Here is a 25570-nt window from a genome sequence, read left to right as displayed (position 1 = left end):
AAGCCCATTGCTTCTTGTTCTGTCATTGGAGGCTAAGGTGAACAAGTTTTCTCTCTCCTCCTGATGACACCCTTTTAGATACCTGAAAACTGCTATCATATCCCCTCTCAGTCTTCTCTTTTCCAAACTAAATAAACCCAATTCTTTCAGCCTTCCTTCGTAGGTCATGTTCTCAAGACCTTTAATCATTCTTGTTGCTCTTCTCTGGACCCTCTCCAATTTCTCCACATCTTTCTTGAAATGCGGTGCCCAGAACTGGACACAATACTCCAGTTGAGGCCTAACCAGCGCAGAGTAAAGCGGAAGAATGACTTCTCGTGTCTTGTTTACAACACACCTGTTAATGCATTCCAGAATCATGTTTGCTTTTTTTGCAATGGTATCACACTGTTGACTCATATTTAGCTTGTGGTCCACTATGACCCCTAGATCTCTTTCTGCCATACTCGTTCCTAGGCAGTCTCTTCCCATTCTGTATGTGTGAAACTGATTGTTCCTTCCTAAGTGGAGCACTTTGCATTTGTCTTTATTGAACTTCATCTGATTTACCTCAGACCATTTCTCCAATTTGTCCAGATCATTTTGAATTTTGACCCTGTCCTCCAAAGCAGTTGCAATCCCTCCCAGTTTGGTATCGTCTGCAAACTTAATAAGTGTACTTTCTATGCCAACATCTAAGTCTGTGATGAAGATATTGAACAGAGCCAGTCCCAAAACAGACCCCTGCGGAACTCCACTTGTTAGACCTTTCCAGCAGGATTGGGAACCATTAATAACTACTCTCTGAGTACGGTTATCCAGCCAGTTATGCACCCACCTTATAGTAGCCCCATCTAAATTGTATTTGCCTAGTTTATCTATAAGGATATCATGTGAGACCATATCAAATGCCTTACTAAAGTCTAGGTATATCACATCCACCACTTCTCCCTTATCCACAAGACTCGTTATCCTATCAAAGAAAGCTATCAGACTGGTTTGACACGATTTGTTCTTTACAAATCCATGCTGGCTATTCCCTATCACCTTACCACCTTCCAAGTGTTTGCAGAGGATTTCTTTAATTACTTGCTCCATTATCTTCCCTGGCACAGAAGTTAAACTAACTGGTCTGTAGTTTCCTGGGTTGTTTTTATTTCCCTTTTTATAGATGGGCACTATATTTGCCCTTTTCCAGTCTTCTGGAATCTCTCCTGTCTCCCATGACTTTCCAAAGATAATAGCTAGAGGCTCAGATACCTCCTCTATTAACTCCTTGAGTATTCTAGGATGCATTTCATCAGGCCCTGGTGACTTGCAGGCATCTAACTTTTCTAAGTGATTTTTAACTTGCTCTTTTTTTATTTTATCTTCTAAACCTACCCCCTTCCCATAAGCATTCACTTTGTTAGACATTCCTTCAGACTTCTCAGTGAAGACCGAAACAAAGAAGTCATTAAGTATCTCTGCCATTTTCAAGTTTCCTGTTACTGTTTCTCCCTCCTCACTGAGCAGTGGGCCTACCCTGTCCTTGGTCTTCCTCTTGCTTCTAATGTATTGATAAAAAGTCCTCTTGTTTCCCTTTATTCCCATAGCTAGTTTGAGCTCATTTTGTGCCTTTGCCTTTCTAATCTTGCCCCTGCATTCCTGTCATTTGCCTATATTCATCCTTTGTAATCTGACCTAGTTTCCATTTTTTATATGACTCCTACAAAATAAAAAGGTCATGCAAGATCTCGTGGTTAAGCCAAGGTGGTCTTTTGCCACATTTTTTATCTTTCCTACCCATCAGAATAGCTTGCTTTTGGGCCCTTAATAGTGTCCCTTTGAAAAACTGCCAACTCTCCTCAGTTGTTTTTCCCCTCAGTCTTGATTCCCATGGGACCTTACCTATCAGCTCTCTGAGCTTACCAAAATCCGCCTTCCTGAAATCCATTGTCTCTATTTTGCTGTACTCCCTTCTACCCTTCCTTAGAATTGCAAACTCTATGATTTCATGATCACTTTCATCCAAGCTTCCTTCTACTTTCAAATTCTTAACAAGTTCCTCCCTATTTGTTAAAATCAAGTCTAGAACAGCTTCCCCATCAGTAGCTTTTTTAACCTTCTGAAATAAAAAGTTGTCTGCAATGCAGTCCTGGAACTTATTGGATAGTCTGTGCCCTGCCGTGTTATTTTCCCAACATATATCTGGATAGTTCCACCTGGCCTTCTTTCCCAAGGCGGTGTCACATTTTAACACCAACCAGGACTTTTTTCTGCCTGTCTTCTTCCCTAAGCCTCATGCTAATGTCTGAGAACAGAGGCTCCACTCTCTGGGTGTTTTGCGAGCGCTGGCCTTTTCCATCAAGCACATGAAGCCGTGCAGGAAGTTGAACCAGCTGTTTGTGGTGATTGTGGACAGGATGAAAGGGCTCCTGGTTTCATCTCAGAGGATCTCATCATGGATCATGTCCTGCACCAGGATGTGCTCTGAGCTGGCTAAGGTTCCAGCCCCGGCCCTTATTGCACACTCCACAAGGGTGCAGGCATCTTCGGCAGTGTTCCTGGCCCAGTTTCCAATACAGGAGATCTTCAGGGCAGCAATGTGGTCCTCAGTCCACACGTTCCTCTCATTATGCTATCATCCAGCATGTCAGAGATGATGCAGCATTCGGCAGAGTGGTGCTCCAGTCAGCGATTCCATAACTCTGACCCCATCGCCTAGGTAGGGCTTGGGACCTAACTGAAACTGATATGAACAAGCACTTGAAGAAGAAAAATCGTTACTCACCTTCTTGTAACTGTTATTCTTTGAGATTTGTTGCTCATGTCCATTCCAAACCCGTCCGTCTTCCCCGCTGTCGGAGCAGCCAGGAAGAAGGAACTGAGGAGGGGCCGGGTCAGCAGTGGCATATGTTCAGCGCCATGAGGGCGCCACTCCAAGTGGCTCCACAGCCAACCTGACAGGTACCACTAGGGGAAACACCTTCCGACGACTGTGCACACAGCGCACGCCCCATTGGAATGGAAATGAGCGACACATCTCGAAGAACAACAGGTACGAGAAGGTGAGTAACCGTTTTTCTGCCCCCCTTTACTCATACAATAAGGATAACATTTCATTACCCCGCCTCCAAGGTTTAAGTGAATGCTAACACAACACAGCCAAAGCTGATCATCCTGGCAAAGCAGGTGTGTCTGCTCATTAGATCTTTTCCTCTGGTTCTTCAGTAGATGGCAGGAGACAGCTCAGTCATACCACTGACTTGCAGCAAAGAGACCATTTCTGGGATGGTGTGTCCAGTTCTGGTGTCCACACTTTAAAAGAGATGACACTGACGAACTGAAAAGGGTTCAGAAAAGAGCGATGAGAATGATCCGCAGTCTCTCTGCAGTCTCACTTCTGAATCAGAGACTGAAGTAGCTCAGGCTGTTTACTTTATCCAAGACAAGAGTAGCACAGGAGGTGACTTGGTCAGGGCCTGTGAGTACATAGATGAGCAGCAAAGAATCCTGTGGCACCTTATAGACTAACAGACGTTTTGGAGCATGAGCTTTCGTGGGTGAATACCCACTTCCTCAGATGCAAGAGGAAGCATCTGACTAGATGAGCAGAAGATTTCCGATCTAGCAGATGAAGGCAAAGCAAGGTCCAGTAGCTGGAAGCTGAAACCAGACAAATTCAGTATAGAAATAAGAGGCACATTTTTAACACTGAGGGGAATTAACACTGGAACAGCTCCCCTAGGGATGTGGTGAATTCTCCATGTGTACAGTGCAATTAAACACTCACAGCTGGCCCATTGCAGCTGACTTGGGCTGTGGGGCCGTTTAATTGCAGTGGAGACCTTTGGGCTCAGGCTCTGGGACCCACAAGGGGGAAGGGTCACAGAGCCTGGGCTCCAACCTGAGCCTGAACGTCTGCCCGTCTCTGACCCACTCCCTCCCCAGGACGGTGAGGTTTCTGTGTTTGCTCCCTTCCCACCCCACAACTAATATCTCTGTCTGTGCAGAGTGTCGAGAGATGCTGCTGCATACTACAATCCCCATCCTCCAGGAGCTGATTGCGAAGGGAGAGGAGGAGGAGGCTTGCATTGAGCTGCTCAGCAATATCCTGGAGGTGCTGTACAAAGCCCAGAAGGTAAACCCCCCATTACCCTAATGCACCGGCTGTCAGCCCTGTCCAGCTGTGGTGTTGGACTCACAAAGTTAAATGGGTTTGAGCTAGGTTGAATACAAAGCTCCTTTGTGGGGACAAACACTGGGGCTCAGGCTGGCATTCCCCCTCCCTCTACAGACCTAGGGGGAAACAGGGGGCATAGCAGGGGTTGCTGAGCTGTTGTGTAACTAGCTAACTGTCCCAGGCAAAAACAACAAGGAGTCCGGTGACACCTTAAAGACTAACAGATTTATTTGGGCATAAGCTTTCGTGGGTAAAAAAGCCTCACTCCTTCAGATGCATGGAGTGAAAGTTACAGATGCAGGCATAAATATACTGACACATGAAGAGAAGGGAGTTACCTCACAAGTGGAGAACCAGTGTCCCAGACACTTTCCCGAATAAACAAGATGGAGCTGCTAAAGCTCTCAGAGATGAAACCACAGCAATGATATCTGAGTCAAACCATCATGATTTGATGGGCCAAGCCACGGCCCCCACTGCAGTGATGGGTTCCTAATACCGTAGTTACCTGCAAGCCCTAGGGAAGCCCAATAATTCCTGACCACACCTGCAAGCCCTTGGCCCTGACCCTGAGGTGGGGAGACCCTATGGAAATAGAAGGTCCAAAGCATCATGGAGCCCTGGTGGGAAGCCTCTTTCAAACTTTGTCAATATTCTGTCCCTCCTCATGGGCTGACCCTTCTCCCTGTGTACTAGACCTAGGAGAAGCTGCCCAACCCATGTGAGTTACAGGACAAAACAAATGGAATTATTACATTTGTTTTTATTTGTTTGTAGTGTCTCAAAGCTCCAGCTGAGGTCACCCATTGGCTGGCTGCTGTATAGACACATAACAGGAGAGAGTCTGTGACATGGAGAGCTGACAGTCTAAATAGACATGACAGACAAAGGTGGAGAGGAACAAAGGGCTATTAGCACTTGGCCCAGAGAGATGAAGTGGCTTGCCCGAGGTGTCACATGGAGGCTGTGGCAGAGTCAGGAACAGCACTCAGTCTCCTCTGAGAAAGAATGAGCTCCAGACTGGCTCCCCTGTGAGGCTCAGTTGGAGCTGCTGTCTTTAAGGACCATGCTCAGTTTTTGTCCTTTTTGGCCTTGGTCCAGAGAGCTGCCTCTCACACTAGGCACTGCGATATCTGAGCCCTGCCAAGTCAGCACCACTGTTGTTAGCTACACGGACAGCCCAGTGTTCACGAGCTGCCACCCACCAGCCCCGGGAGTGCCCCTCATCCATCAAACTTGCTTCTGACCCATTTACCTTTGAAAATTAGCCAAAAGCAGCTCTAATTAGACCAACAGGACCATATCCTCTGAACCCTCCAGTTCCTGCCCCTTCAGTTGCAACTTTCTGAGGCTTCTATAATACATCACTTCAGGGTACATGATACAACCCTTTGCTCAAGGAGCTCCTTTATAAGGTGAAGTGAGGGGATAAGGCCTGGACATTCTGAGCCCCAACTTTCTCTAGTACAAGTATTCCCCTGGCAGACGCAGAGATGAGCAGAGTGGAGCTGGTTGAGACATCCACCTTCTGAAGGATGCCAGCACTGGCTACTCAGTGGGACTGGCAGAAGAGGCCTGAGTATAATGTCCCTTTTAACATAGCAGCCCGTCACCTCAGCCATGCCAAAATCATGTGTGAGGGTCTTACCCACCTCCTTCCAGCCTGAAGCAGAGAGTTGTACCAACATTCCTAGGAGTAAGACAGCTTTCCTCTCGGAAAGGCAGCAGGTTCCATGCTGCATTTGGAAACGTGTCCCAGAGAGGGAAAGGTATACAAAGGAAGCACAGCCCTGCCCGTAGGTCTTATGGTGAAATGAGCCAATGATAATGACTTTTAGCTTGATTGTAGAGATGAATTCTGTTTGATATTGTTGGTTCCAGAGAGCAGAAGAGTGGCTGACACATCAGAGTGGAGAAGAGAGACAGCACAGTGAGGACTCTGAGCTGGTGAGCATTCCTCTGGGAAGTTTTGAAATACAGGAGGAGAAAGGAAGAGTAGGGGCAGCCGGAGCACCTGGGAGAAGCCCACCTGCTTCTCACTTCAGCCCCCATCCTTACATTTACTATCACCTTGAGTTTGAGAAGTGGTGGAGATGGGGCTCCTGCTGAGCGTTGGGGTGGGGAGACTGGGACTGTAATAGTGGGTCTGGGGGCTGGGGGCTGGATGTGTGGTGCATCAGCAGAACTGTATGACTGAGAAGTTCAGATGTGCACTATGATTGGGTTTGGCCAGGGCTATCAGACCTTCATTTTCTAAACTTATTGGATTTCTTGAAGTCTTGTGTGAAGAATAATACGTCTTTAATTTGCTTACGGATCAGTGTCCTAACAGATAAAGCACAAGATGGGGTTTTAGTTGTTAATGAATAATAATCAGAAGTTAGGAAAGTTGCTCAGGTGCAGACTTTTAATACCCCACCCTAGCGACACCTTGTGGTTACAAGTTCATCAGATCTTCAGCTTGAAACAAGCACAGTCATAACACGTTCAGTTTCCTTTTTATACACTTCAGGGCTCTTTGAACTGGAGTTTCCAGAAGCAAGTAGTTAGTATACAAAGGGTCTATTTCCTCGCAGCATATCTTCAAAAGATTGGCTTCAAAGGGGGAGAATTTGCATTCCCCTCACCTCAAGGTATTTCCTAAGGAAATTCATTTCATACCTATTGTTCCAGAAAGACCTTTGAACTTCCAGAAATTGTATTAATCTTGTCATTCTAGTAAAGAGGTTCCATACAATTTCACAGCACGGTGTGAATGTTTGCATTTGTAATACAATGAACTGCAAAGGTGTTAACCCTAATTCATTCATGTTACACTTCATTGAATTAAAGTTCATCTTAATTCCACAAGGTTTGTTAGGTATATTATAGATATTGTCAGTCTGTCACAGCCTTATCATATGGTGCAGATAACATTCTTCCCATCATTAGTGGATGTTAAACGGAAGCTGCTAAAGTTAGACATCTTTAAAATCAGCAGGTCCAGTTAACTTGCATCCAAGAGATTTAAGAGTTGTCTGAGGAGCTTGCAGGACCATTAATGTTGATTTTCAATAAATCTTGGAGCACTGGGGAAATTCCAGAAGACTGGAAGAAAGCTAATGTTGTGCCAGTTTTTAAAAGCGTAAATGTGATGACCTGGCTAATTACAGGTCTGTCAGCCTGACATCATTTCTGGCCAAGACAATGGAGCAGTTGATACGGAACTTGAATCCTGAAGAATTAAAGAAGGGTAATGCAGTTAATGCCAATTAATGTGGGTTTATGGAAGACAGAGCTTCTCAGACTAACTTGATATATTTTATTGATAACGTTACAAGTGTGGTTGATCAAGATAATAGTGTTGACATATCCTTGGTACCACATGACATTTCAGTCTAGTGATGGAGGTACAGTTACCCCAAATCTGCCCAGACACTTGATAGCTGCAGTCCCAACAGAAATTTTATCTCTGACCACAAGTCATCATTCTGTCCTTTTTGGGAAACCTCCATAAGTTTCTTTAAATCCTTCTGAGAAATTTCCAGATTCTGTTTTAACTTCTTTTGGCTATCTTTGAGTTCTGAGAGCACCTCCAGTGTTTGTTCCATCTTAGTTTAACAGGAATACCAGCTTATTTCTCTCCGTGGAAACTATCCCACTCCTCACATTAGTGTTGCCCCTTTGACCTGACCAATTAGCCAATGTTCAGGGCCTTGCAGGCTTGTGTCATCCATTTCTCCGTAGAGAAGCTTAAGAGTGGCCACACTGGGTCAGACCAAAGGTCCATCTAGCCCAGTATCTGGTCTCTGACAATGGCCTGTGCCAAATACCTCAGAGGGAATGAACAGAACAGGGCAATTTTGAGTGATTCATCCCCTGTCGAGTGATTCATCCGTCCAGTCCCAGCTTCTGGCATTAGGAGGTTTACTGACACCCAGAGCATGAAATTCTGTCCCTGACCATCTTGGCTAATAGTCATTGGTAGATCTTGTGACAGGTTGGACCCCACTTTCTCAGTGCCACCAGATGTACTAGGGTCCCACTGAGCCCACCTATCCAACCGGCCTAGGTTTCCCTTACTCTGTGCTGCTGTGAAAGGCTCTCAAGCCCCATTCCAACACACACACTGGTAGAGACACACCCAGCTGTAGAATCACACAGAGCCTGTGAACAGTTCTCTGTGGGAGGACTCAGCCCAGCACTCATGTGCATACCTCGTTTGGGATATAAACCCAAAATAATAGTGTCTTGCACTGTGTAGAGAGTGCTGCACAGCACAAGCTCATAAAAATTGCCCTCCCTCAGTGTGGAGGGAGATATGCACAGTTTCCATCCCCACTCCCTGACATGAATTGCACAAAGTGGGTTTTGAAATAAACAGGAAATACGTTTATTACTACAGAAGGTAAATTTTAAGTGATTATAAGGGATAGCAAACAGAACAGAGCAGATTACTCAGCAAATAAAACAAAACACGCAGCCTAAGTTTAATTCACTAAAGAAACAGGTTACAAATAGAATTTTCTTACCCTAAATGTCGTTTTAGACAGGTTACAGAGTTTCTGCAGCTCAGAGTTCCAGTTATTTCTCTTCACAGGCTAGACCCCTGTCTCAGCCTGGACTCAGCCCTTGCCTTTCCCAGCTTAGTTCTTTTATTTCTTCAGGTGCTTTCAACAGTCTTCCTTGTTGGCCAGGAAGGCAATGGAGAAGAGCCCTGATTGACTCACTTCCCATCCTTAAGTAGGATTTACATAAGGCAGGAATCCTTTGTTTCCAGTGGAAAAATACCAAGAGTGTCCAAGGCGTTACTTCATACCAGGTGACATCATCCCATGACCCTGCAGTGTCAAAGCAACATCCCAGGAAGCTTCTCAGGAAGGTGGGAGATTAGTATCTTCAAAGTTCTTCTTCGAGTGCTTGCTCATATCGATTCCAATTAGGTGTGCGCTCGCCGCATGCACGCTTGTCGGAAGATTTTTACCTTAGCAACACTCGGTGGGTCGCCGTTATGGCGCTGGATATATACCCCTGCCAACCCAATGGCCCTTCAGTTCCTTCTTACTGCCTGTGATGGTCGTTGGAACTGTGGAGCGCAGCTTTGCTGATCTCCACATCCCTAGCTACTCGTAGTTCTTTGTTGTTACTGTGTGTATAGTTCGAGTTCTTGTAGTTATAGTTAGTATTAGTTGTCGTCTTTATAGTTAGTGTACATAGTTTAAGGAGGGATCAGGGATTAGCCCCTTTCCTCCACCCCGGTGCGGGCCGATTCCCAAGCACCGGGATTCAAACCGTGCTCTGCGTGCCAAAAGCCGATGCCAATAGGGGATCCCCACAACTCCTGCATCAAGTGCCTAGGGGAATCCCGCCTTGCCGATAAGTGCCGCATCTGCAAGTCGTTTACACCAAGGACGAAGAAGGAGCGGGACTTTCGATTGAAACAGCTCCTCATGGAGTCGGCACTTAGTCCTGCAGCATCGGCACCGAGCACCCAACAGACTTCTTCGGTAAGGAGCGCCCCTCCGGCCCCGGACTGCTCCGGTACTGAGAAAGAGTCCTGGCACCGACCCTTATTGGTACCAACATCTGCTCGGCACCGCTCCCTGTCCCCAAGACCTGGGAAGCAACATAGTATTTCAACTTCTGCTCCATGGAAGGAGCGCTCTTCCAAGACGGTTCGTCCAGCACCGTCCTCTGCCGTGGCACCGTCGACTGTGGCACCACAGATGGCGCCTCCGCCAAGCTCAGCACTGTCGATTCCGGTCCCACAAGGGCCGTTGAGTCCAGTGCCTGACAACTCCCTGGCTCCTGCTGTGGTTGAGCTTGCCCTCCCTTCTGCGCCGGAGACCTTCTCCATGGCAAGGTAGCTCAGCACAATGACGGAGTCAACACGGCCTCAACTGCCGGTGCGGGTCATACAATCCATGGTAAAGCCTCCTTCCGTTGGTCCACCAGAGAGACGTTGTTCAAGATCCCAGTCTCGCAGACGCTCTTGATCGCACTGTTCCTGCTCCCGGCACCGCTCACAGTCCCAGCACCGCTATCCATCGCAGTATCGGTCACACTCGCGACACTGTTCGACATTTCGTTCGCCGGACAGATACTCCTGGTACTGATCCAGCTCACAGCACTGATCTCGGCACTGTGTATCCCACAGTCGCTCCAGACGAAGGGTCTCGAGATGTCGGTCGACCTCCTGGCAGGTCCCGGTCTCGCTCACGGTGCTGTTATAGCTCCCGATACCACTCCCCGGCACCGCCCCATGCCTGAGCGTCGAGAACAGTGGCGCCCTCTCAGGGCCTATCGGCACTGCCGTGGCCTTCCAGACACACATCGGTGTCATCGCAGGCTGGTAGCGCATCCTATCAACAGGAACGTGACTCTGATGTCCCCAGCCATATATTCCCAGAGCCACGAGCAAGGGCCTCATCACTGGTCCTTCTGGACACCGTGGGCATACCACCAAAGCCAAGATGCACCGTCAGTGGCTCAACGGTTGGCCCCGTCAGAACACCGGGTACCAGAGGCGACAGTAAGCAACCCCCCACCCCCGCGCATGGGCACGGATGAGACTCCAATTCCATCTGCAGTCACTGAGGTTCCACCGGATGCAGATGACGGCCCTCAAGTACAGGAGCCACCACAGGACACTTTGGTCCCGGGCCTTTCCTCCTCCTGCTCGCCTGATGAGGCGGTGGCAGGGACATCCTTCTCAGGCCCTCCACCAATTTACCTCAGGGCCCATCAGGACCTTTTGAGGCGAGAATATGAACTTGCAGGTGGAGGAGGTCCGTGAAATAGAGGACCCGGTCGTGGACATCCTATCGGCTGATGCACCTACTAGAGTCGCCCTTTCGTTCATCTGCACCATACAAGCTAATGCGGACACCATTTGGCAATCCCCAGCTTCAATTCCACCTACAGCAAGGGGAGTAGAGAGAAAATATATTGTCCCCTCATATGGGTATGAATATCTCTACACTCACCCACCTCCTTGCTCTCTAGTTGTCCAATCGGTGAACGAACGGGAGCATCATGGCCAACAAGCCCCGGCTCCTAAGTCAAAGGAGGTTAGGCGTATGGACCTCCTAGGCCGCAAAATATACTCGGTCGGGGGTCTCCAACATAGGGTGGCAAACCAACAAGCCCTCCTAAGCAGTTATAACTTTAACACTTGGGTGTCCTTGGGGACGTTTACGGAGCTTCTTCCCCAGGAGTCCCGTCAAGAATTCACGGCCCTACTTGAGGAGGGTAAAAAGGTAGCGAGAACCTCCCTTCAGGCCTCTCTGGATGCAGTGGACTCTGCAGCCAGAACTCTGGCGTCAGGAGTGACGATGAGGCATATCTCCTGGCTCCAAGTATCAGGCCATCCCCCGAATTGCAACAAACTATTCAGGATTTACCCTTCGAAGGCCAGGGCCTTTTCTCAAACAAGACTGACCCCAGGTTGCAAAGTCTGAAGGACAATTGCGTTATAATGCACTCACTGGGAATGCACACGCCAGTGACCCAATGCAGGACCTTCCAGCCCCAGCTACACCGTCCTTATGCCCAGCCTAGGCCGTGTCAGGACGTTACCAGAAGGTGTGGCAGGGGGCTTGTAGCAGTGGTGGAGTAAACTGCAGGTTCAAATCAAGTCTCTGGAGTACATCCCTAATTGGGATGGCTCATCAGTCCCTTGTGTAGAGCTTCAGCTTGTAGCAAAGTCCCTGCAGAGGTAAGAAGCAGGATTGAAGACAAGATAGAGATGAGGCATCAGCCTTATATAGACTCTTCCAGGTGTAAGAACACTTCTTTGTTCTTACTGTGGAAAATTACAGCAAAATGGAGTTTGCAGTCACATGGCCAGTTCCTGCACACCCTGCTGAATTACAAGGCGTATCTGCCTCCTCTCAATGGGTCAATTGTGTAGCTGATGGTACTTAATGGGCCATCAAGCAGGCTAGGCACAGCTAACACCAACTCGTGTGGGATTTTTCCCAGAACTACAGCACCAACTTGAAATACAGACAGTATACAGCCAATACTTATAACTTCAACTACAAAATGATACAGACATACAGAGAGCATAATAATAACCAGTAACCCGTAACCTGGTCTTAGACACCTTATCTGACCCCCTTTACATAAGATTTGGTGCCACTACAGGACCTTGGTTGCAAACCATGTTCTATATGGTCCCAGTTTATATCAATAACGTCACAGCCTTTCATGTCAATCAAGAGATCTTCCTCCCTGTCTTCTTCCCGAAGCCGCACCCATCGCGTCGGGAACAACAGCTACACACTCTGGACGTCCGCAGGGCTCTCGCCTTTTATATTGAGAGAACTAAACCCTTCCAAAGGTCACCTCAGCTTTTTGTAGCTGTCCAAGCCAAAGCAGACACAATCTGGCAATCCCCAGCGTCTATCCTTCCTATGGCCAGAGGGGTGGAAAGAAAGTATATGGTACCCTCCAAAGGGTATGAATACCTATATACCCATCCTCCTCCATGCTCCCTGGTGGTTCAATCCGTCAATGAGTGAGAACGCCATGGCCAGCAAGCCCCCGCCCCAAAATCACGGGAGGCTAGGCGGATGGACCTATTGGGATGTAAAGTCTACTCTGCAGGGGGCCTCCAACTCAGGGTGGCGAACCAACAGGCCCTGCTCAGCAGATATAGCTATAACACCTGGCAGTCGGTGGGTAAGTTCACTGAGCTGGTCCCACCAGACTCCCGCCAGGAATTCCAAGCCCTTCTTGAGGAAGGAAAGAAGGTGGCACAAACATCCGTGCAGGCCTCCCTCGATGCTGCGGATTCGGCAGCCAGAACCATGGCCTCGGGAATTACTATGAGGAGGATCTCGTGGCTCCAAGTGTCAGTCTTCCTCCTGAACTGCAACACACCATCGAGGACCTGCTGTTTGAAGGCCAGGGCCTTTTCTCCCTGAAAACGGACCCCAGGCTACAGAATCTTAAAGACAATCAGGTGATCATGTGTTCCCTCAGGATGCACACCCCAGAGACCCAGCGCAGGTCCTTCCATAGCCAACCCCAGCGCCCTTACTCCCCACCCAGACCGCATCAAGACTTTGGCAGGAGGCGCGGTCGCGGGAACCGCAGGCGACAATCAGGGTCCCAACGCAGACACAATACTGGTCCCTCCAAACCAGCGCCGGGCCCAAAAGTGAACTTTTGAAGGTGACTCCGAGAGCAGAGCACCAGTCCTTTCCCAGGATCCCCTTCAGTTTTCCAACCGCCTTTCCTCCTTCTTCCCTGCATGGTCCCAGTTAACCTCGGATCACTGGGTCCTATGCACGGTGGAATTTGGATACCACCTCCAATTTATTTCGCCCCCTCCCTCTCACTCCCCCACCCTGTCCCTCTTCAGGGACCCCTCTCATGAGCAATTCCTCTGGCAAGAGGTTCACATGCTCCTCTCGATCAGAGCTATAGAGGAGGTACCAGAGGAATTAAGGGGCAGGGGATTTTACTCCCGATATTTCCTAATCCCCAAAGCAAAGGGAGGTCTTCGACCCATCCTGGACCTGCGAGGACTCAACATGTTTCTGAAGAAGTTGAAATTCCGCATGGTATCCCTGGGGACCATTATCCCTTCCTTGGATCCCGGAGACTGGTACACTGCTCTCGACATGACAGATGCATATTTCCATATCTCTATTTACCCCTCGCACAGATGGTACCTATGGTTTACCGTGCACCGCCAACATTTCCAGTTTGTGGTCCTTCCGTTTGGCCTCTCCACGGCCCCTCGTGTATTTATAAAGTGCATGGCGGTAGTGGCCGCCTTCCTCCGTCATCGGCGAATACATGTGTTTCCTTACCTAGACGACTGACTTATTCGAGGGACCTCCGAGGCCCAGGTCACCCGGCACGTAGCCATCATCACGGACCTATTCGAGAGACTGGGCCTGATGATCAATCGAGAGAAGTCCACTCTCGTACCCACTCAAAGAATATAATTCATTGGGGCCATTCTGGACTCCAAATTCGCAAGAGCTTGCCTGCCACCGCCCCGGTTTCAGGCACTAGTCTCTGTTATAAAAAGCCTCCAAACCTTTCTGACGACCTCAGCTCGCACCTGTCTGAGCCTCCTTGGTCACATGGCCACATGTACCTTTGTAACCAAGCACGCAAAACTGCGCATGCATCCCCTTCAAACCTGGCTCGCCTCAGTGTACCATCCAGCCAGAGATACCATAGACTTGGTGGTCACCATTCCTCAGAGCATCTTAGACTCCCTTAACTGGTGGCTAACACCCTCCCTGGTTTGTGTGGGACTGCCGTTCCATCCAGAGCAGCGCTCGGTGTTCCTAACGACGGACGCGTCGTCTCTCGGCTGGGGGGCTCATCTAGACCATTGTCTCACGCAAGGCCTCTGGTCACCTCAAGAGCTAGCGTTGCACATAAACGTCCGGGAGCTGAAAGCAGTCCGCCTGGCGTGCCAGACATTCCTACAACACCTGCAAGAGCGTTGTGTTTCGGTGCTTACCGACAACACAACGGCCATGCACTACATCAACAAGCAGGGCGGGACTCGATCCTCCCCCCTTTGTCAGGAGACGATCCAATTGTGGGAATTTTGCATAGCCCACTCGATAGACCTTGTAGCATCGTTCCTCCCGGGAGTTCGGAACACCCTGGCAGACCATCTCAGCAGATCCTTTCGGTCTCACGAGTGGTCTCTTCGCCCGGACATCCTATATTCCATCTTCCAGAAGTGGGGCTTTCCCCATATAGACCTCTTCGCTTCCCGCGACAACAGGAAGTGCCAGAAGTTCTGCTCCTTCCAAGGTCTAGCCCCGGGCTCGATATCGGATGCCTTCCTAATCTCATGGAAGGACCAGCTGCTGTACGCCTTTCCACCCTTCCCACTGGTGCACAAGGTTCTTTTAAAGCTCCACAGGGACAGGGCTCACCTGATCCTGATCGCCCCTGCGTGGCCCCGACAGCACTGGTACACCATGTTGCTGGACCACTCGATAGCCAACCCGATCCCTCTGCCCCCACATCAGGATCTTATAACGCAGGACCACGGCAGCTTCACCACCCGGACTTGCAATCCCTCCATCTCACAGCATGGCTCCTGCATGGTTAACCCAGTCGGAGTTACGTTGCTCCGCCCCAGTGCAAGAAGTACTCCTGGGCAGCAGAAAACCTTCCACCTGATCTACGTACTTGGCCAAGTGGAAGCGTTTTTCTTGCTGGTGTCAAGCACAAAATACATCGTCCATGGAGGTTCCCATTCCCAGTATATTGGACTACCTCTGGTACCTTAAACAGCAAGGCCTCACTATCTCATCATTGCGAGTGCACTTGGCGGCTATTTCTACTTTCCATCCCGGAGAAGGTACTTACTCTGCTTTCTCCCACCCTGTGGTCTCGAGGTTTCTCAAAGGTTTGGAGCGTCTATACCCCCTAGTACGACGCCCCACCCCTTCCTGGGACCTCAACTTGGTCCTGACGAGACTTATGACTCCTCCATTCGAGCCACTGGCGACCTGCTTGCTCCTGTATTTGTCGTGGAAAACAGCCTTCCTTGTAGCCATCACATCGGCTAGGAGAGTCTCTGAGCTTCGGTGTTCCACAAAGACAAGGTGAAGTTACGTCCGCATCCGGCGTTCCTCCCTAAAGTAGTCTCGGCCTTCCATCTCAACCAGGACATATTCCTCCCGGTCTTCTTTTCCAAACCGCATACATCTCGTAAAGAACAGCAGTTGCATTCCCTCGATGTCCATAGGGCGCTCGCCTTATACATTGATCGGATGAGACCCTTCCGCAAAATGCCCCAACTTTTTGTGGCAGTGGCAGATGGGATTAAAGGCCTACCCGTCTCTTATCAGAGAATTTCGTCCTGGGTAACGGCGTGCATCCATACTTGCTATGACCTAGCTCATGCCTCTCCGGGGCATATTACCGCCCATTCCACCAGGGCTCAGGCCTCTTCGGCCACCTTCCTAGCTCGAGTTCCCATCCAGGAGATATGTCGAGCAGCTACGTGGTCTTCAGTACATACCTTCACTTCCCATTATGCCCTGGTGCAACAACCAAGAGAGGACGCAGCCTTCGGCTCTGCGGTTCTACACGCTGCAGTATCTCACTCCGACCCCACCGCCTAGGTAAGGCTTGGGATTCACCTACTTGGAATGGATATGAGCAAGCACTCGAAGAAGAAAAGACGGTTACTCATCTTTGTAACTGTTGTTCTTCGAGATGTGTTGCTCATATCCATTCCAAAACCCGCCCTCCTTCTCCACTGTTGGAGTAGCCAGCAAGAAGGAACTGAGGAGCGGACGGGTCGGCAGAGGTATATATTCAGTGCCATAGCGGCGCCACGCCAGAGGGCACCCAGCCAACCCATCGGGTGTTGCTAGGGTAAAAATCTTCCGACGGATGTGCACGCGGCGCACACACCTACTTGGAATGGATATGAGCAACACATCTCGAAGAACAACAGTTGCAAAGGTGAGTAACCGTCTTTTCTTGTGTTACATGAAGGGGTAAATAACACCTCACTACTCACTTTTGCCACACCATTCATGATTTTATAGATCTCTACCATATCCTCCCCTTAGTCGTCTCTTTTCTAAGCTGAACAGTCTCAGTCTTTTAAATCTCGCCCTGTATGGAAGCTGTTCCATACCCCTAATAGTTTTTATTGACCTTCTCTGCATCTTTTCTAATTCTAATATATCTTTTTTGAGATGGAATGACCAGATATGCACACAATATTCAAGATGTGGGCATGCTATGGATTTATATAGAGACAACATAATATTTTCTGTCTTACTATCTATCCCTTTCTTAATGATTCCCAACATTCTGTTTGCTTTTTTTGACTGCCGCTGCAAATGGAATGGATGTTTTCAGAGAACTATCCACAACGACTCCATGATCTCTTTCTTGGGTGATAACAGCTAATTTAGACCCCATCTTTTTTTATGTATAGTTGGGATTACTTTTTTCAGTGTGCATTACTTTGCACATTACTTGTCAGCATTGAATTTCCTCAGCCATTGTGTTGCCCAGTCATCTAGTTTAGTGAGATCTCTTTGTAACACTTTGCAGGCAACTTTGGACTTAACTATCTTGAGTAACTTTGTATCATTTGCAAATTCTGCCAACTCAATGTTCACCCTTTTTTCCAGATCATATTTATAAATATGTTGAACAGCTGTGATGGAGTGTACCAGGCCTTCATGGCCCTCTGCTGGAGGCGACCATGGTCCTATTACGCCCCACCCCAAGAAAAGAGCAGTGAGGGTTGGCCCTCCAGGCCTGCCTAGAATGGCTGCTTCTGTTCAGCCAATCAGAGCCCTGCACGCTCAGGTGAAAGGAGCTGTAGGGCCTTACCAGGTCGGCTCTTGGCTGGGGCCAGGGAGGTGAAGAAGGGTGCTCCTCTCTACTGAAGGAGCTTGACTGGCTGTATTTCCTAAACCTGGGAGAGAGAGGACCTGAGAACTGTAACCCCAAGGTAACAGGTGAATGGAAAGAGACCAGGTGGGAAGAAGCCCAGAGAAAACAGGGCAGCCAGAGCTGCGAACAAAAAAAGAAAAGCGTCCGTGCCACCCTAGGATTGGCTGGAAGCCGCCCTGTAGAATCTGCCGCCCCAAGCACAAGCTTGCTCGGCTGGTGCCTGGAGCCGGCCCTGCCTAGCGAGGCTGGCAACCTACAGAAGGTGGCAGGAACAGAAAAAAAAAATTCAGTACCACACTCAGCCCATCACAACAGCACACTTTACAGTACAGATCTAAGGGGAACCCCACTCTTTACCTCTCTCCACTGTGAAAACTGACCATTTAGTCCTACCCTTTGTTTTCTGTCTTTAAGCCAGTTACTGATGCACCAGAAGACTGATGCAAAGAATTCATTTAGGGCATGGCTACACTTGCAAATGTAGAGCGCTTTGATTTAAACCAGCCTTCGCAGAGCGCCGTAGGGAAAGCGCTGCAGTCTGTCCACACTGACAGATACAAGTGCACTGGCTTGGCCACATGTGCAGCACTTGCAGCGGCACTGGGAGCAGTGCATTATGGGCAGCTATCCTACAGAGCACCTCTTCCCATTCTGGCACTATGGCTTGTGGGAAGGGGGGCAGGCCATTCTGGGTCCTGTCCCAATGCCCTGTGATGCATTGGTTCGCATCCCAGCAATCACTGTGCTTCAATCTTTCAATGTTTTTTGTACTGTTCGTTCTGTCTTCCCTTTCTGTCTGCGGGAATGGAGCCTGAACTACTGAGGAATATGCTGACAAGTCTCGCCAGCACATCGCATTTGGCAGTCGAGCTACTCCTTAAGATCCAAACCGACAGTGAGGACTCCGACAATGGTATCGATTCGCGTAATGTATACGACATGAGATTGCTTGTGGCATTCACAGACATGCTCACCACCATGGAACACAGCTTTTGGGCTCAGGAAACAAGCACTGAGTGGTGGGATCACATCATCCTGCAAGTCTTTGATGACGAGCAGCAGCTGCAGAACATTCGGATGAGAAAAGCCACTTTCATGGGGCTAGTTCAGAGTGGTAGCTGTGTTAGTCTGTATCAGCAAAAAGAACGAGGAGCCCTTGGGGCACCTTAGAGACTGTGTTAGTTTCTAAGGTGCCACAAGGGCTCCTCGTTCTTTTTTCACGGGACTGTGTGAGGAGCTCACTCCCATCCTACGGCGCAAGGACACAAGACTGAGAGCTGCCTTGATGGTGGAGAAGTGGGTGACTATTGCAGTCTAGAAGCTGGCAACTCCAGACAGCTACTGATCAGTCGCTAACCAGTTTGGAGTGGGAAAATTGGCTGTTGGAATCGTGTTGATGCAAGATTGCAGAGCCATTAATCGCATTCTGCTCAGAAGAACTGTGACTCTCAGTAACGTGTATAACATTGTGGCTGGCTTTGCACAAATGGGTTTCCCTAAAAGCACAGGGGCAATAGATGGGATGCATATTCCAATTCTGGCACCAGCCTACCTAGCCTCCGAGTATGTTAATCGGAAGGGGTATTTCTCTATGGTTCTCCAGGCGCCTGTGGATCACCATGGGGGTTTCATTGATATTAACGCAGGCTGGCCGGGAAAGGTGCATGACGCATGCATCTTTCGGAACACTGGCCTGTTCAGGAAGCTGCAAGCCGGGACTTTTTTTCCAGAGGAGAGGGGAAGTTGAAATGCCCATTGTGATCCTTGGAGACCCAACTTACCCCTTAATGCCATGGCTCATGAAACCCTACACAGGGAGCCTTGACAGCAGCAAGGAGTTGTTCAACAACAGGCTGAGTCAGTGCAGAATGACTGTGGAGTGTGCTTTTGGCCATTTAAAGGAGTGCTGACACTCTCTGTATGGGAAGCTGGACCTGGCCAATGACAACATCCCCGCGGTTATATCCACGTGCTGTACCCTCCATAACATTTGTGAAGGGAAGGATGAAAGATTCACTCAGGCATGGAACTCGGAGGTTCAACACCTGGAGCCTGAATTTGAACAGCCAGAGAGCAGGGCTATTAGAGGGGCCTAGCGCGGGGCTACAAGGATTAGGGATGCCTTTGAGGGAGGAATTTAAGGCTGAAAGCCACCAGTAATGTCTGGTGCCCTGCACAGGAGTGAAGTGAAGTGGTTCCAAGATTAGTAGGAATCTGTGTTTGCTAAGCTGATTTGCAGTGCCTGTTGCTTTCCTGGGCTAAGGTATCTTTTACTTTTTGCAACAATAAAGAATGTTTTCAAAGCCAAAATATCCATTTATTGAAAAGAAACACAACTGCTTGGGAAACAGAAAGGACAAGGGGGTGGGGTGGAGAATGGTACAATCACAGGTTTGCGTATGTCCTGTCTGGAATGCTATGCAATGAATGCTGCACTTCAGGATGGCTGTACTGCATGGGGATGGGGGTTGAGTACAGTGGGTAAGGGTCATAGTTTGCAGGGCTGGGTAATGAAGCTACAGGTGTTGGAGGCAGCTAGTGGCAATAAGAACCTGGATGTTGGGGAAAGTGGGTTGGAGGTGACATGGGGGCACAAGGGAAAGAGTTTTGGGACAAGGGCTATGGGGGGACAGGCACAGTAGTGCTCCACCTGCATGGCTACGAGCGCCTGGATTGAGTCTGCTTGGTGCTCCATGATGCTTATCAGCCAATCTGTGCTTTGCTACTGGCGAGCATGCTTTTATGCTGGTGCTCCTCATTCTGCTGGTGGATCCTCCTTTCACTCTCCCTCCAATCCTGTGCTTTTAGATTCTCATTAAGTGAAGGCTGCATTACTTCATGCAGCATGTCGTCTTTGCTTCTATGTGGCCTCTTCCTAATGCTTTGGAGTCTTCGGCCGGTGATAACATGGATGACTGAGATCTCAAGGTTGCATCTGTAAAGGCAAAATGCAACACTTAACAGAGGCAGCATTGTTCACACCAGGCAGAACAATGATTCCCCCGTACTTAAGGAGGGCATACACAGTCTACACAATAGCATAATGTGCCCATCCCATAACCTGTGGGAGCCCCAATATGGTGAGTAAGCAGAGAGTTAAGGGGGACTGATTGTTTCATGCCCATACTGTCCTCTGGGTTTCTGTGCCTTGGGGAGAGCCAACAGCTACAGGTGGCCCCTGTACTGAACACTGTCCCCACATTTTCCACAGGATGAGTTCGTTCTGGAAGATATCTCGCTGCTGAGGTTGACCTGGGAAGCAAGGGAAGGTCTTCTACTGCAATGCGGCTTCTACCCTGGCCCATATGCAGCTTGCCTGTGTGCAGCAATGGTCCCCCCGCCCCTCACAGCACAGTGGCGCGGACATGTTAGCCTGACTGGGACAAGGACCATGGTGGCATCAACACCTTATTCCACATCTAGGCATGCATGCAGCCCTAACTCTCCTCGCCCCAAGAGCCCACACCGAATAACTTCCTTCCCAAAATAAAAGTTGCTTACCGGGAACCTCCTCTGGTGTTTGTCCTTCCCCAAGCACCAGCCACCACGACTGGCTACTTTCCTCCTGGCTTGAGAACAGCTCCTGGCTGCATGAATCTAGGGATTCTGGGGTGTCTTCCTCCTCCTCAGTGTCCTCACTCCCACTTTTCTCCTCCTCCTCCTGCCTTGTTGAACTGGGCTCTGAAGTGTCCGTGGTGATCCTTGGAGTGGAGATGGGGTCACCCCCAAGTATTGCGTCCAGCTCTTTGCAGAAACAGCAGGTCGCAGGGGCACCACTGGAGCGGCGTTTTGCCTCGTAGGCTTTGAGGTAGGCATTCTGCAGCTCCTTCACTTTAACCCTGCACTGCAATGTGTCCCAGTCATGGCCCCGTTCCAGCATGTCCTTTGATATCTGCCCAAAGGTATCATAATTCCTATGGCTGGAGCACAGCTGGGACTGGACAGCTTCCTCCCCACAAACACTGATGAGGTCCAGCACCTCACCGTTGCTCCATACTGGGGATCGCCTGACGCAGGGAGGCCTGGTCACCTGGAAAGATTCACTGAGAGCATGCCACGCCTGGCTGAGCAAACAGGAAGGAGATTTTCAAAATTCCCAGGGAATTTAAAGGGCGGGTCTGATGGTTGGTCACCTGACGGCAGGGCAGAAGAGTTCAAAGTGATGACTAGAGTGGCTAGAACAGGCATTGTGGGACACTTCTGGATGCCGATCAGAGGGCATTAGCAGACCAGGGCATCTACACTGGCGCCTCTGTGCTCCAGTGGGAGCGCATCAAACGTTATTCCACTTGCCGAGGTGGAGAACCAGGAGCGCTCTAGCTGTGGAGTCAGAGTGCTCTGTCCTTGCCAGTGTGGACGGGTCATGAGTTAGAGCGCACGGGGCTGTTTTAATGCGCTCTAACTGGCAAGTGTAGCCATGCCCTTAGCTTCTCTGCAACAGCCTTGTCTTCCTTGATCGCTCATTTAGTACTTCAGTCATTCAACAGTCCCATTGACTGTTTGGCATCTTCCTGCCTCTGATGTACTTACATTTTTTTTTGCTGTTAGTGTCTGTGTCATTGGTTAGTTGCTTTTCAAGTTCTTCCTTGGCCTGCCTTATTATACTTTTGCACTTGACTTGCCAGAGTTTGTGCTCTTTTCTATTTTCCTCAGTAGGAGATCTTGGAATCATAAAATGATGGGGACTAAATTAGCTGTTACCACTCAAGAAAGAGATCTTGGAGCCGTTGTGGATAGTGCTCTGAAATCATCCACTCCATTTGCAGTAGCAGTCAAAAAAAGCAAACGGAGTGTTGGGAATCATTAAGAAAGGGATAGATAGTAAGACAGAAAATGTCATGTTGTCTCTATATAAATCTGTGATACACCCACACCTTGAATACTGCATATAGCTGTGGTCACACCATCTCAAAGATATATTGGAATTGGAAAAGGTTCAGAAAAGGGCAACAAAAATGGTTAGGGCTATGGAACAGCTTCCATATGAGGAGAGATTAATAAGACTGGGACTTTTCAGCTTGGAAAAGAGATGGCTCAGGGGGGATATGATTGAGGTCTATTAAAATCATGACTGGTGTAGAGAAAGTGAATAATGAGGTGTTATTTACTCCTTCTTATAACACAAGAACTAGAGGTCACCAAATGAAATTAATAAGCAGCAGGAAGTATTTCTTCACACAACACACAGTCAACCTGTGAAACTCTTTGCCAGAGGATGTTGTGAAGGCCAAGCTTATAACAAGGTTAAAAAAAATACTAAATACATTCATGGAGGATAGGTCCATCAGTGGTTATTAGCCAAGATGGACAGGGATGGTGTCCCTAGCCTCTGTTTGCCAGAAGCCTGGAATAGGCAACAGGGTATGGATCACTTGATGATTCCCTGTTCTGTTCATTCCCTCTGGGGCACCTGGCATTGGCCAGTGTCAGAAGAGAGGACTCTGGGCTAGATGGACCTTTGGTCTGACCCAGTCTGGCCGTTCTTATGAATCATCATGAATAGTTCTCTGAAAACATCTGCTCAATGTGCAGCGGCAGTAAACAAAAAAAATCTAACAAAGTTAGGAACCATTAGCAAATAATAAAGATAAGATAGAAAATAGCATAATGCCACTATATGAATCCATTGTATGCCCACAACTTGAATCCTGCCTGCAGTTCTAGTTGCCCCATCTCAAAAAAATACAGGGCTAGATGGACTATTGGTCTGACACTGCATGGTTGTTCTTATGACTTCTCATAGACATATCACTAATTTCTGCCGCTAAGGGTCTGGAGTTTTCACCTTCCTCTCAGCAGGGTGTGTGTCTGCAAACCAGAACATAGCCACAGCAAGAGGGATTCACAATATTAACAGCCCTAGGCAATGAAATAATATCATTTCTCCCACCAAAACATTGGCGAGTATCTTATGGAGAACCCCACCTTCCAAGCATCTTTTAAACCTTCCCAGTCTTGTTAGGCATGAGCCAAAGGCACAAGTGGTTTCATATTTCCCCAAGGCAAGGTGCTTTTCTCTCTCCCCTGCGAGCATATCTGATTCATTAGTCAGATCTTTCCTACCAAGCTTGATCTGGGCACTGTGTGCTTCCACTCTTGAAACAGTCTGCCATTTACACTGTCATCTTTAATAAACTCTGTCCACCTCCAGGAGGGCCTTTGATGTGTTACCCCCCACTGTGGGGTGCCACCTGATGTATTGGGGTGCAAACCCAGAATTGTATTGGCTTGCACTGCACAGAGAAATGTGCAGCATAAACTTATGAAATTCGCTCCCTCCCTCAATGTGGAGGAAGAGATGCATAGCTTTTTCCCCTCCCCCCATTATGGATTTCACAAATGGGGCTCAGAGAAAACAAACCAGGTTTATTAACTACACAAGGTCGATGTGAAGTGATTATAAGGGACAGCAAACAGATCAAAGCAGATCACCCAGCAAATAAAAACCACCACCAAACTAAGCTCAATACACTAAAGAAACTGGTTACAAGTGGTAATTTCTCACCCTCAATGTTGCTCTATGGCAGACTGCAGAGGTTCTTGAAGACAAGCTGCTCTTGCCTGCAGCTTAAAACTCTAGGTAGTTCTTTCACAGGCCAGACACCTTCTCCAGACCAGGCTCAGTCCTTCCCCCGCCCCCCTTTGTCTTTGTTTCTTAGATGTTTCCAGCAGTCCTCCTGGGCGGGGATTCAGTGAGGAATGGCCCCTGATTAAATGACTTCCCTGCCTTAAATAGGGTTTACATATGGCAGGAATCCTTTATTTCCCAGTTTGATCCCCACCCCTTATCAGTGGGAAAAATACTAGTAGTCCAAAATGGAGTCCAGTACCAGGATCACATGACCCTGCAGTGTCAAAGCAGACAGGAGTCAAAGGGTGTTTGCAGCATCCCAGGAAGCTTCTCAGGAAGGTGGGAGATTAGCATCTTCAAAATCCTATTGGTTTCCCTAATGGCCCATCCAGGCTGATTGCATTCTGTCTGGTGGGCATTCCCCAGGTGTAAACCCACTTGTAATTGTTACATAGTCAATATTCCTAACTTCAGGTACCAAAATGATACATACATACAGATAGGATAATCACATTCAGTAAATCATAACCTTTCCAATGATACCTCACATGGAGCACATCCGAGTTATGCCATATTCATATCATGAGACTATGGAGTGTAGTGTTACCGAGCAGAATGGACACAATTAACTGTGTTACTGAAATGTTGGGTTTGCCTAGCTGAGAGCTAATGACAGCCAGACAGGGATACGGAAAGGTTGCTTTATTTTGCAGAAGAAAAGAGAGCTTTGTATTTTGGTATAAAAAACTTTTTTGTATACAAATTTTATAAATTTTTTATATATAGTTAGATAAAGACTTATGCCGTGTTAAGATTTGATTGGTGGTTGCCAGATTTTGTACTTTTGCTATTTGGTTAGTGAAAACCGGTTTGGAGCCAGTTTTTTTTTGCTTTAAGGCAGAGGAGAGATGATAGTTTAAAAGTTTAGGTTACTGTGTACGTGAGGCTTTTGCTTTTTTTTATTGGTGGTTCGTTAGTTGTTAAGGGGGGTTGCCAGCAACTGTTATAGTTTTTTTTTTGGGCCTGACAAGCTTAAATTGTCAGGCCCGTTACGCAATTTGCGATTAAGCTGGAGGGACAGATACTGGGTTTTTTTATGGGCAGCAGAGCTTTTAGTTACAGCACTATAGAGACACTTTGCACATTGTATTATTATTTAAATACTAGATAGGAAGAAAAGAAGGAAAAGAATTTGCTTAATAATTGTTTGGAAGAGCCCCGTAAATTATGACCCAAGGTTTGGGAGGAGATTTTTAAAACTAAAGGCGTGATTAAGAGAGACAGCATGAAAAATAACAGCAGCATTTTTAATAACTTGTAAATTTTTTTAATGAAGCTAGAGTGATTAACATAAAAACAATATTTTTTTTTATGCGAGCACAAGCCCCCCGTAATTTAGCATATATGGCATTTATTATACTCTTATTTTGCAAAGCTATTTCTGCTATTTTGTTAATTTT

General features: G+C 48.2%; 1 protein-coding gene across 2 annotated transcripts in view; it reads left to right on the top strand.

The window, feature by feature from the left end:
• LOC115643196 (dedicator of cytokinesis protein 2-like) overlaps positions 1-25570 on the top strand; it is a 243020-nt gene that overhangs the window by 26178 nt on the left and 191272 nt on the right. For both annotated transcript variants that reach the window (XM_030547063.1, XM_030547062.1), the window contains exons 4-5: positions 3975-4102; positions 6026-6091. In XM_030547063.1, coding sequence (XP_030402923.1) covers positions 3975-4102; positions 6026-6091 — 194 coding nt within the window. The remainder of the gene's footprint in view (positions 1-3974; positions 4103-6025; positions 6092-25570) is intronic.

Source organism: Gopherus evgoodei, unplaced genomic scaffold (genome assembly GCF_007399415.2).
Source record: "Gopherus evgoodei ecotype Sinaloan lineage unplaced genomic scaffold, rGopEvg1_v1.p scaffold_52_arrow_ctg1, whole genome shotgun sequence".
Taxonomy (NCBI): Eukaryota; Metazoa; Chordata; order Testudines; family Testudinidae; genus Gopherus; species Gopherus evgoodei.
The sequence above is the reverse complement of the archived record's forward strand: the minus strand, read 5'-3'. Positions and strand labels throughout refer to the sequence as shown.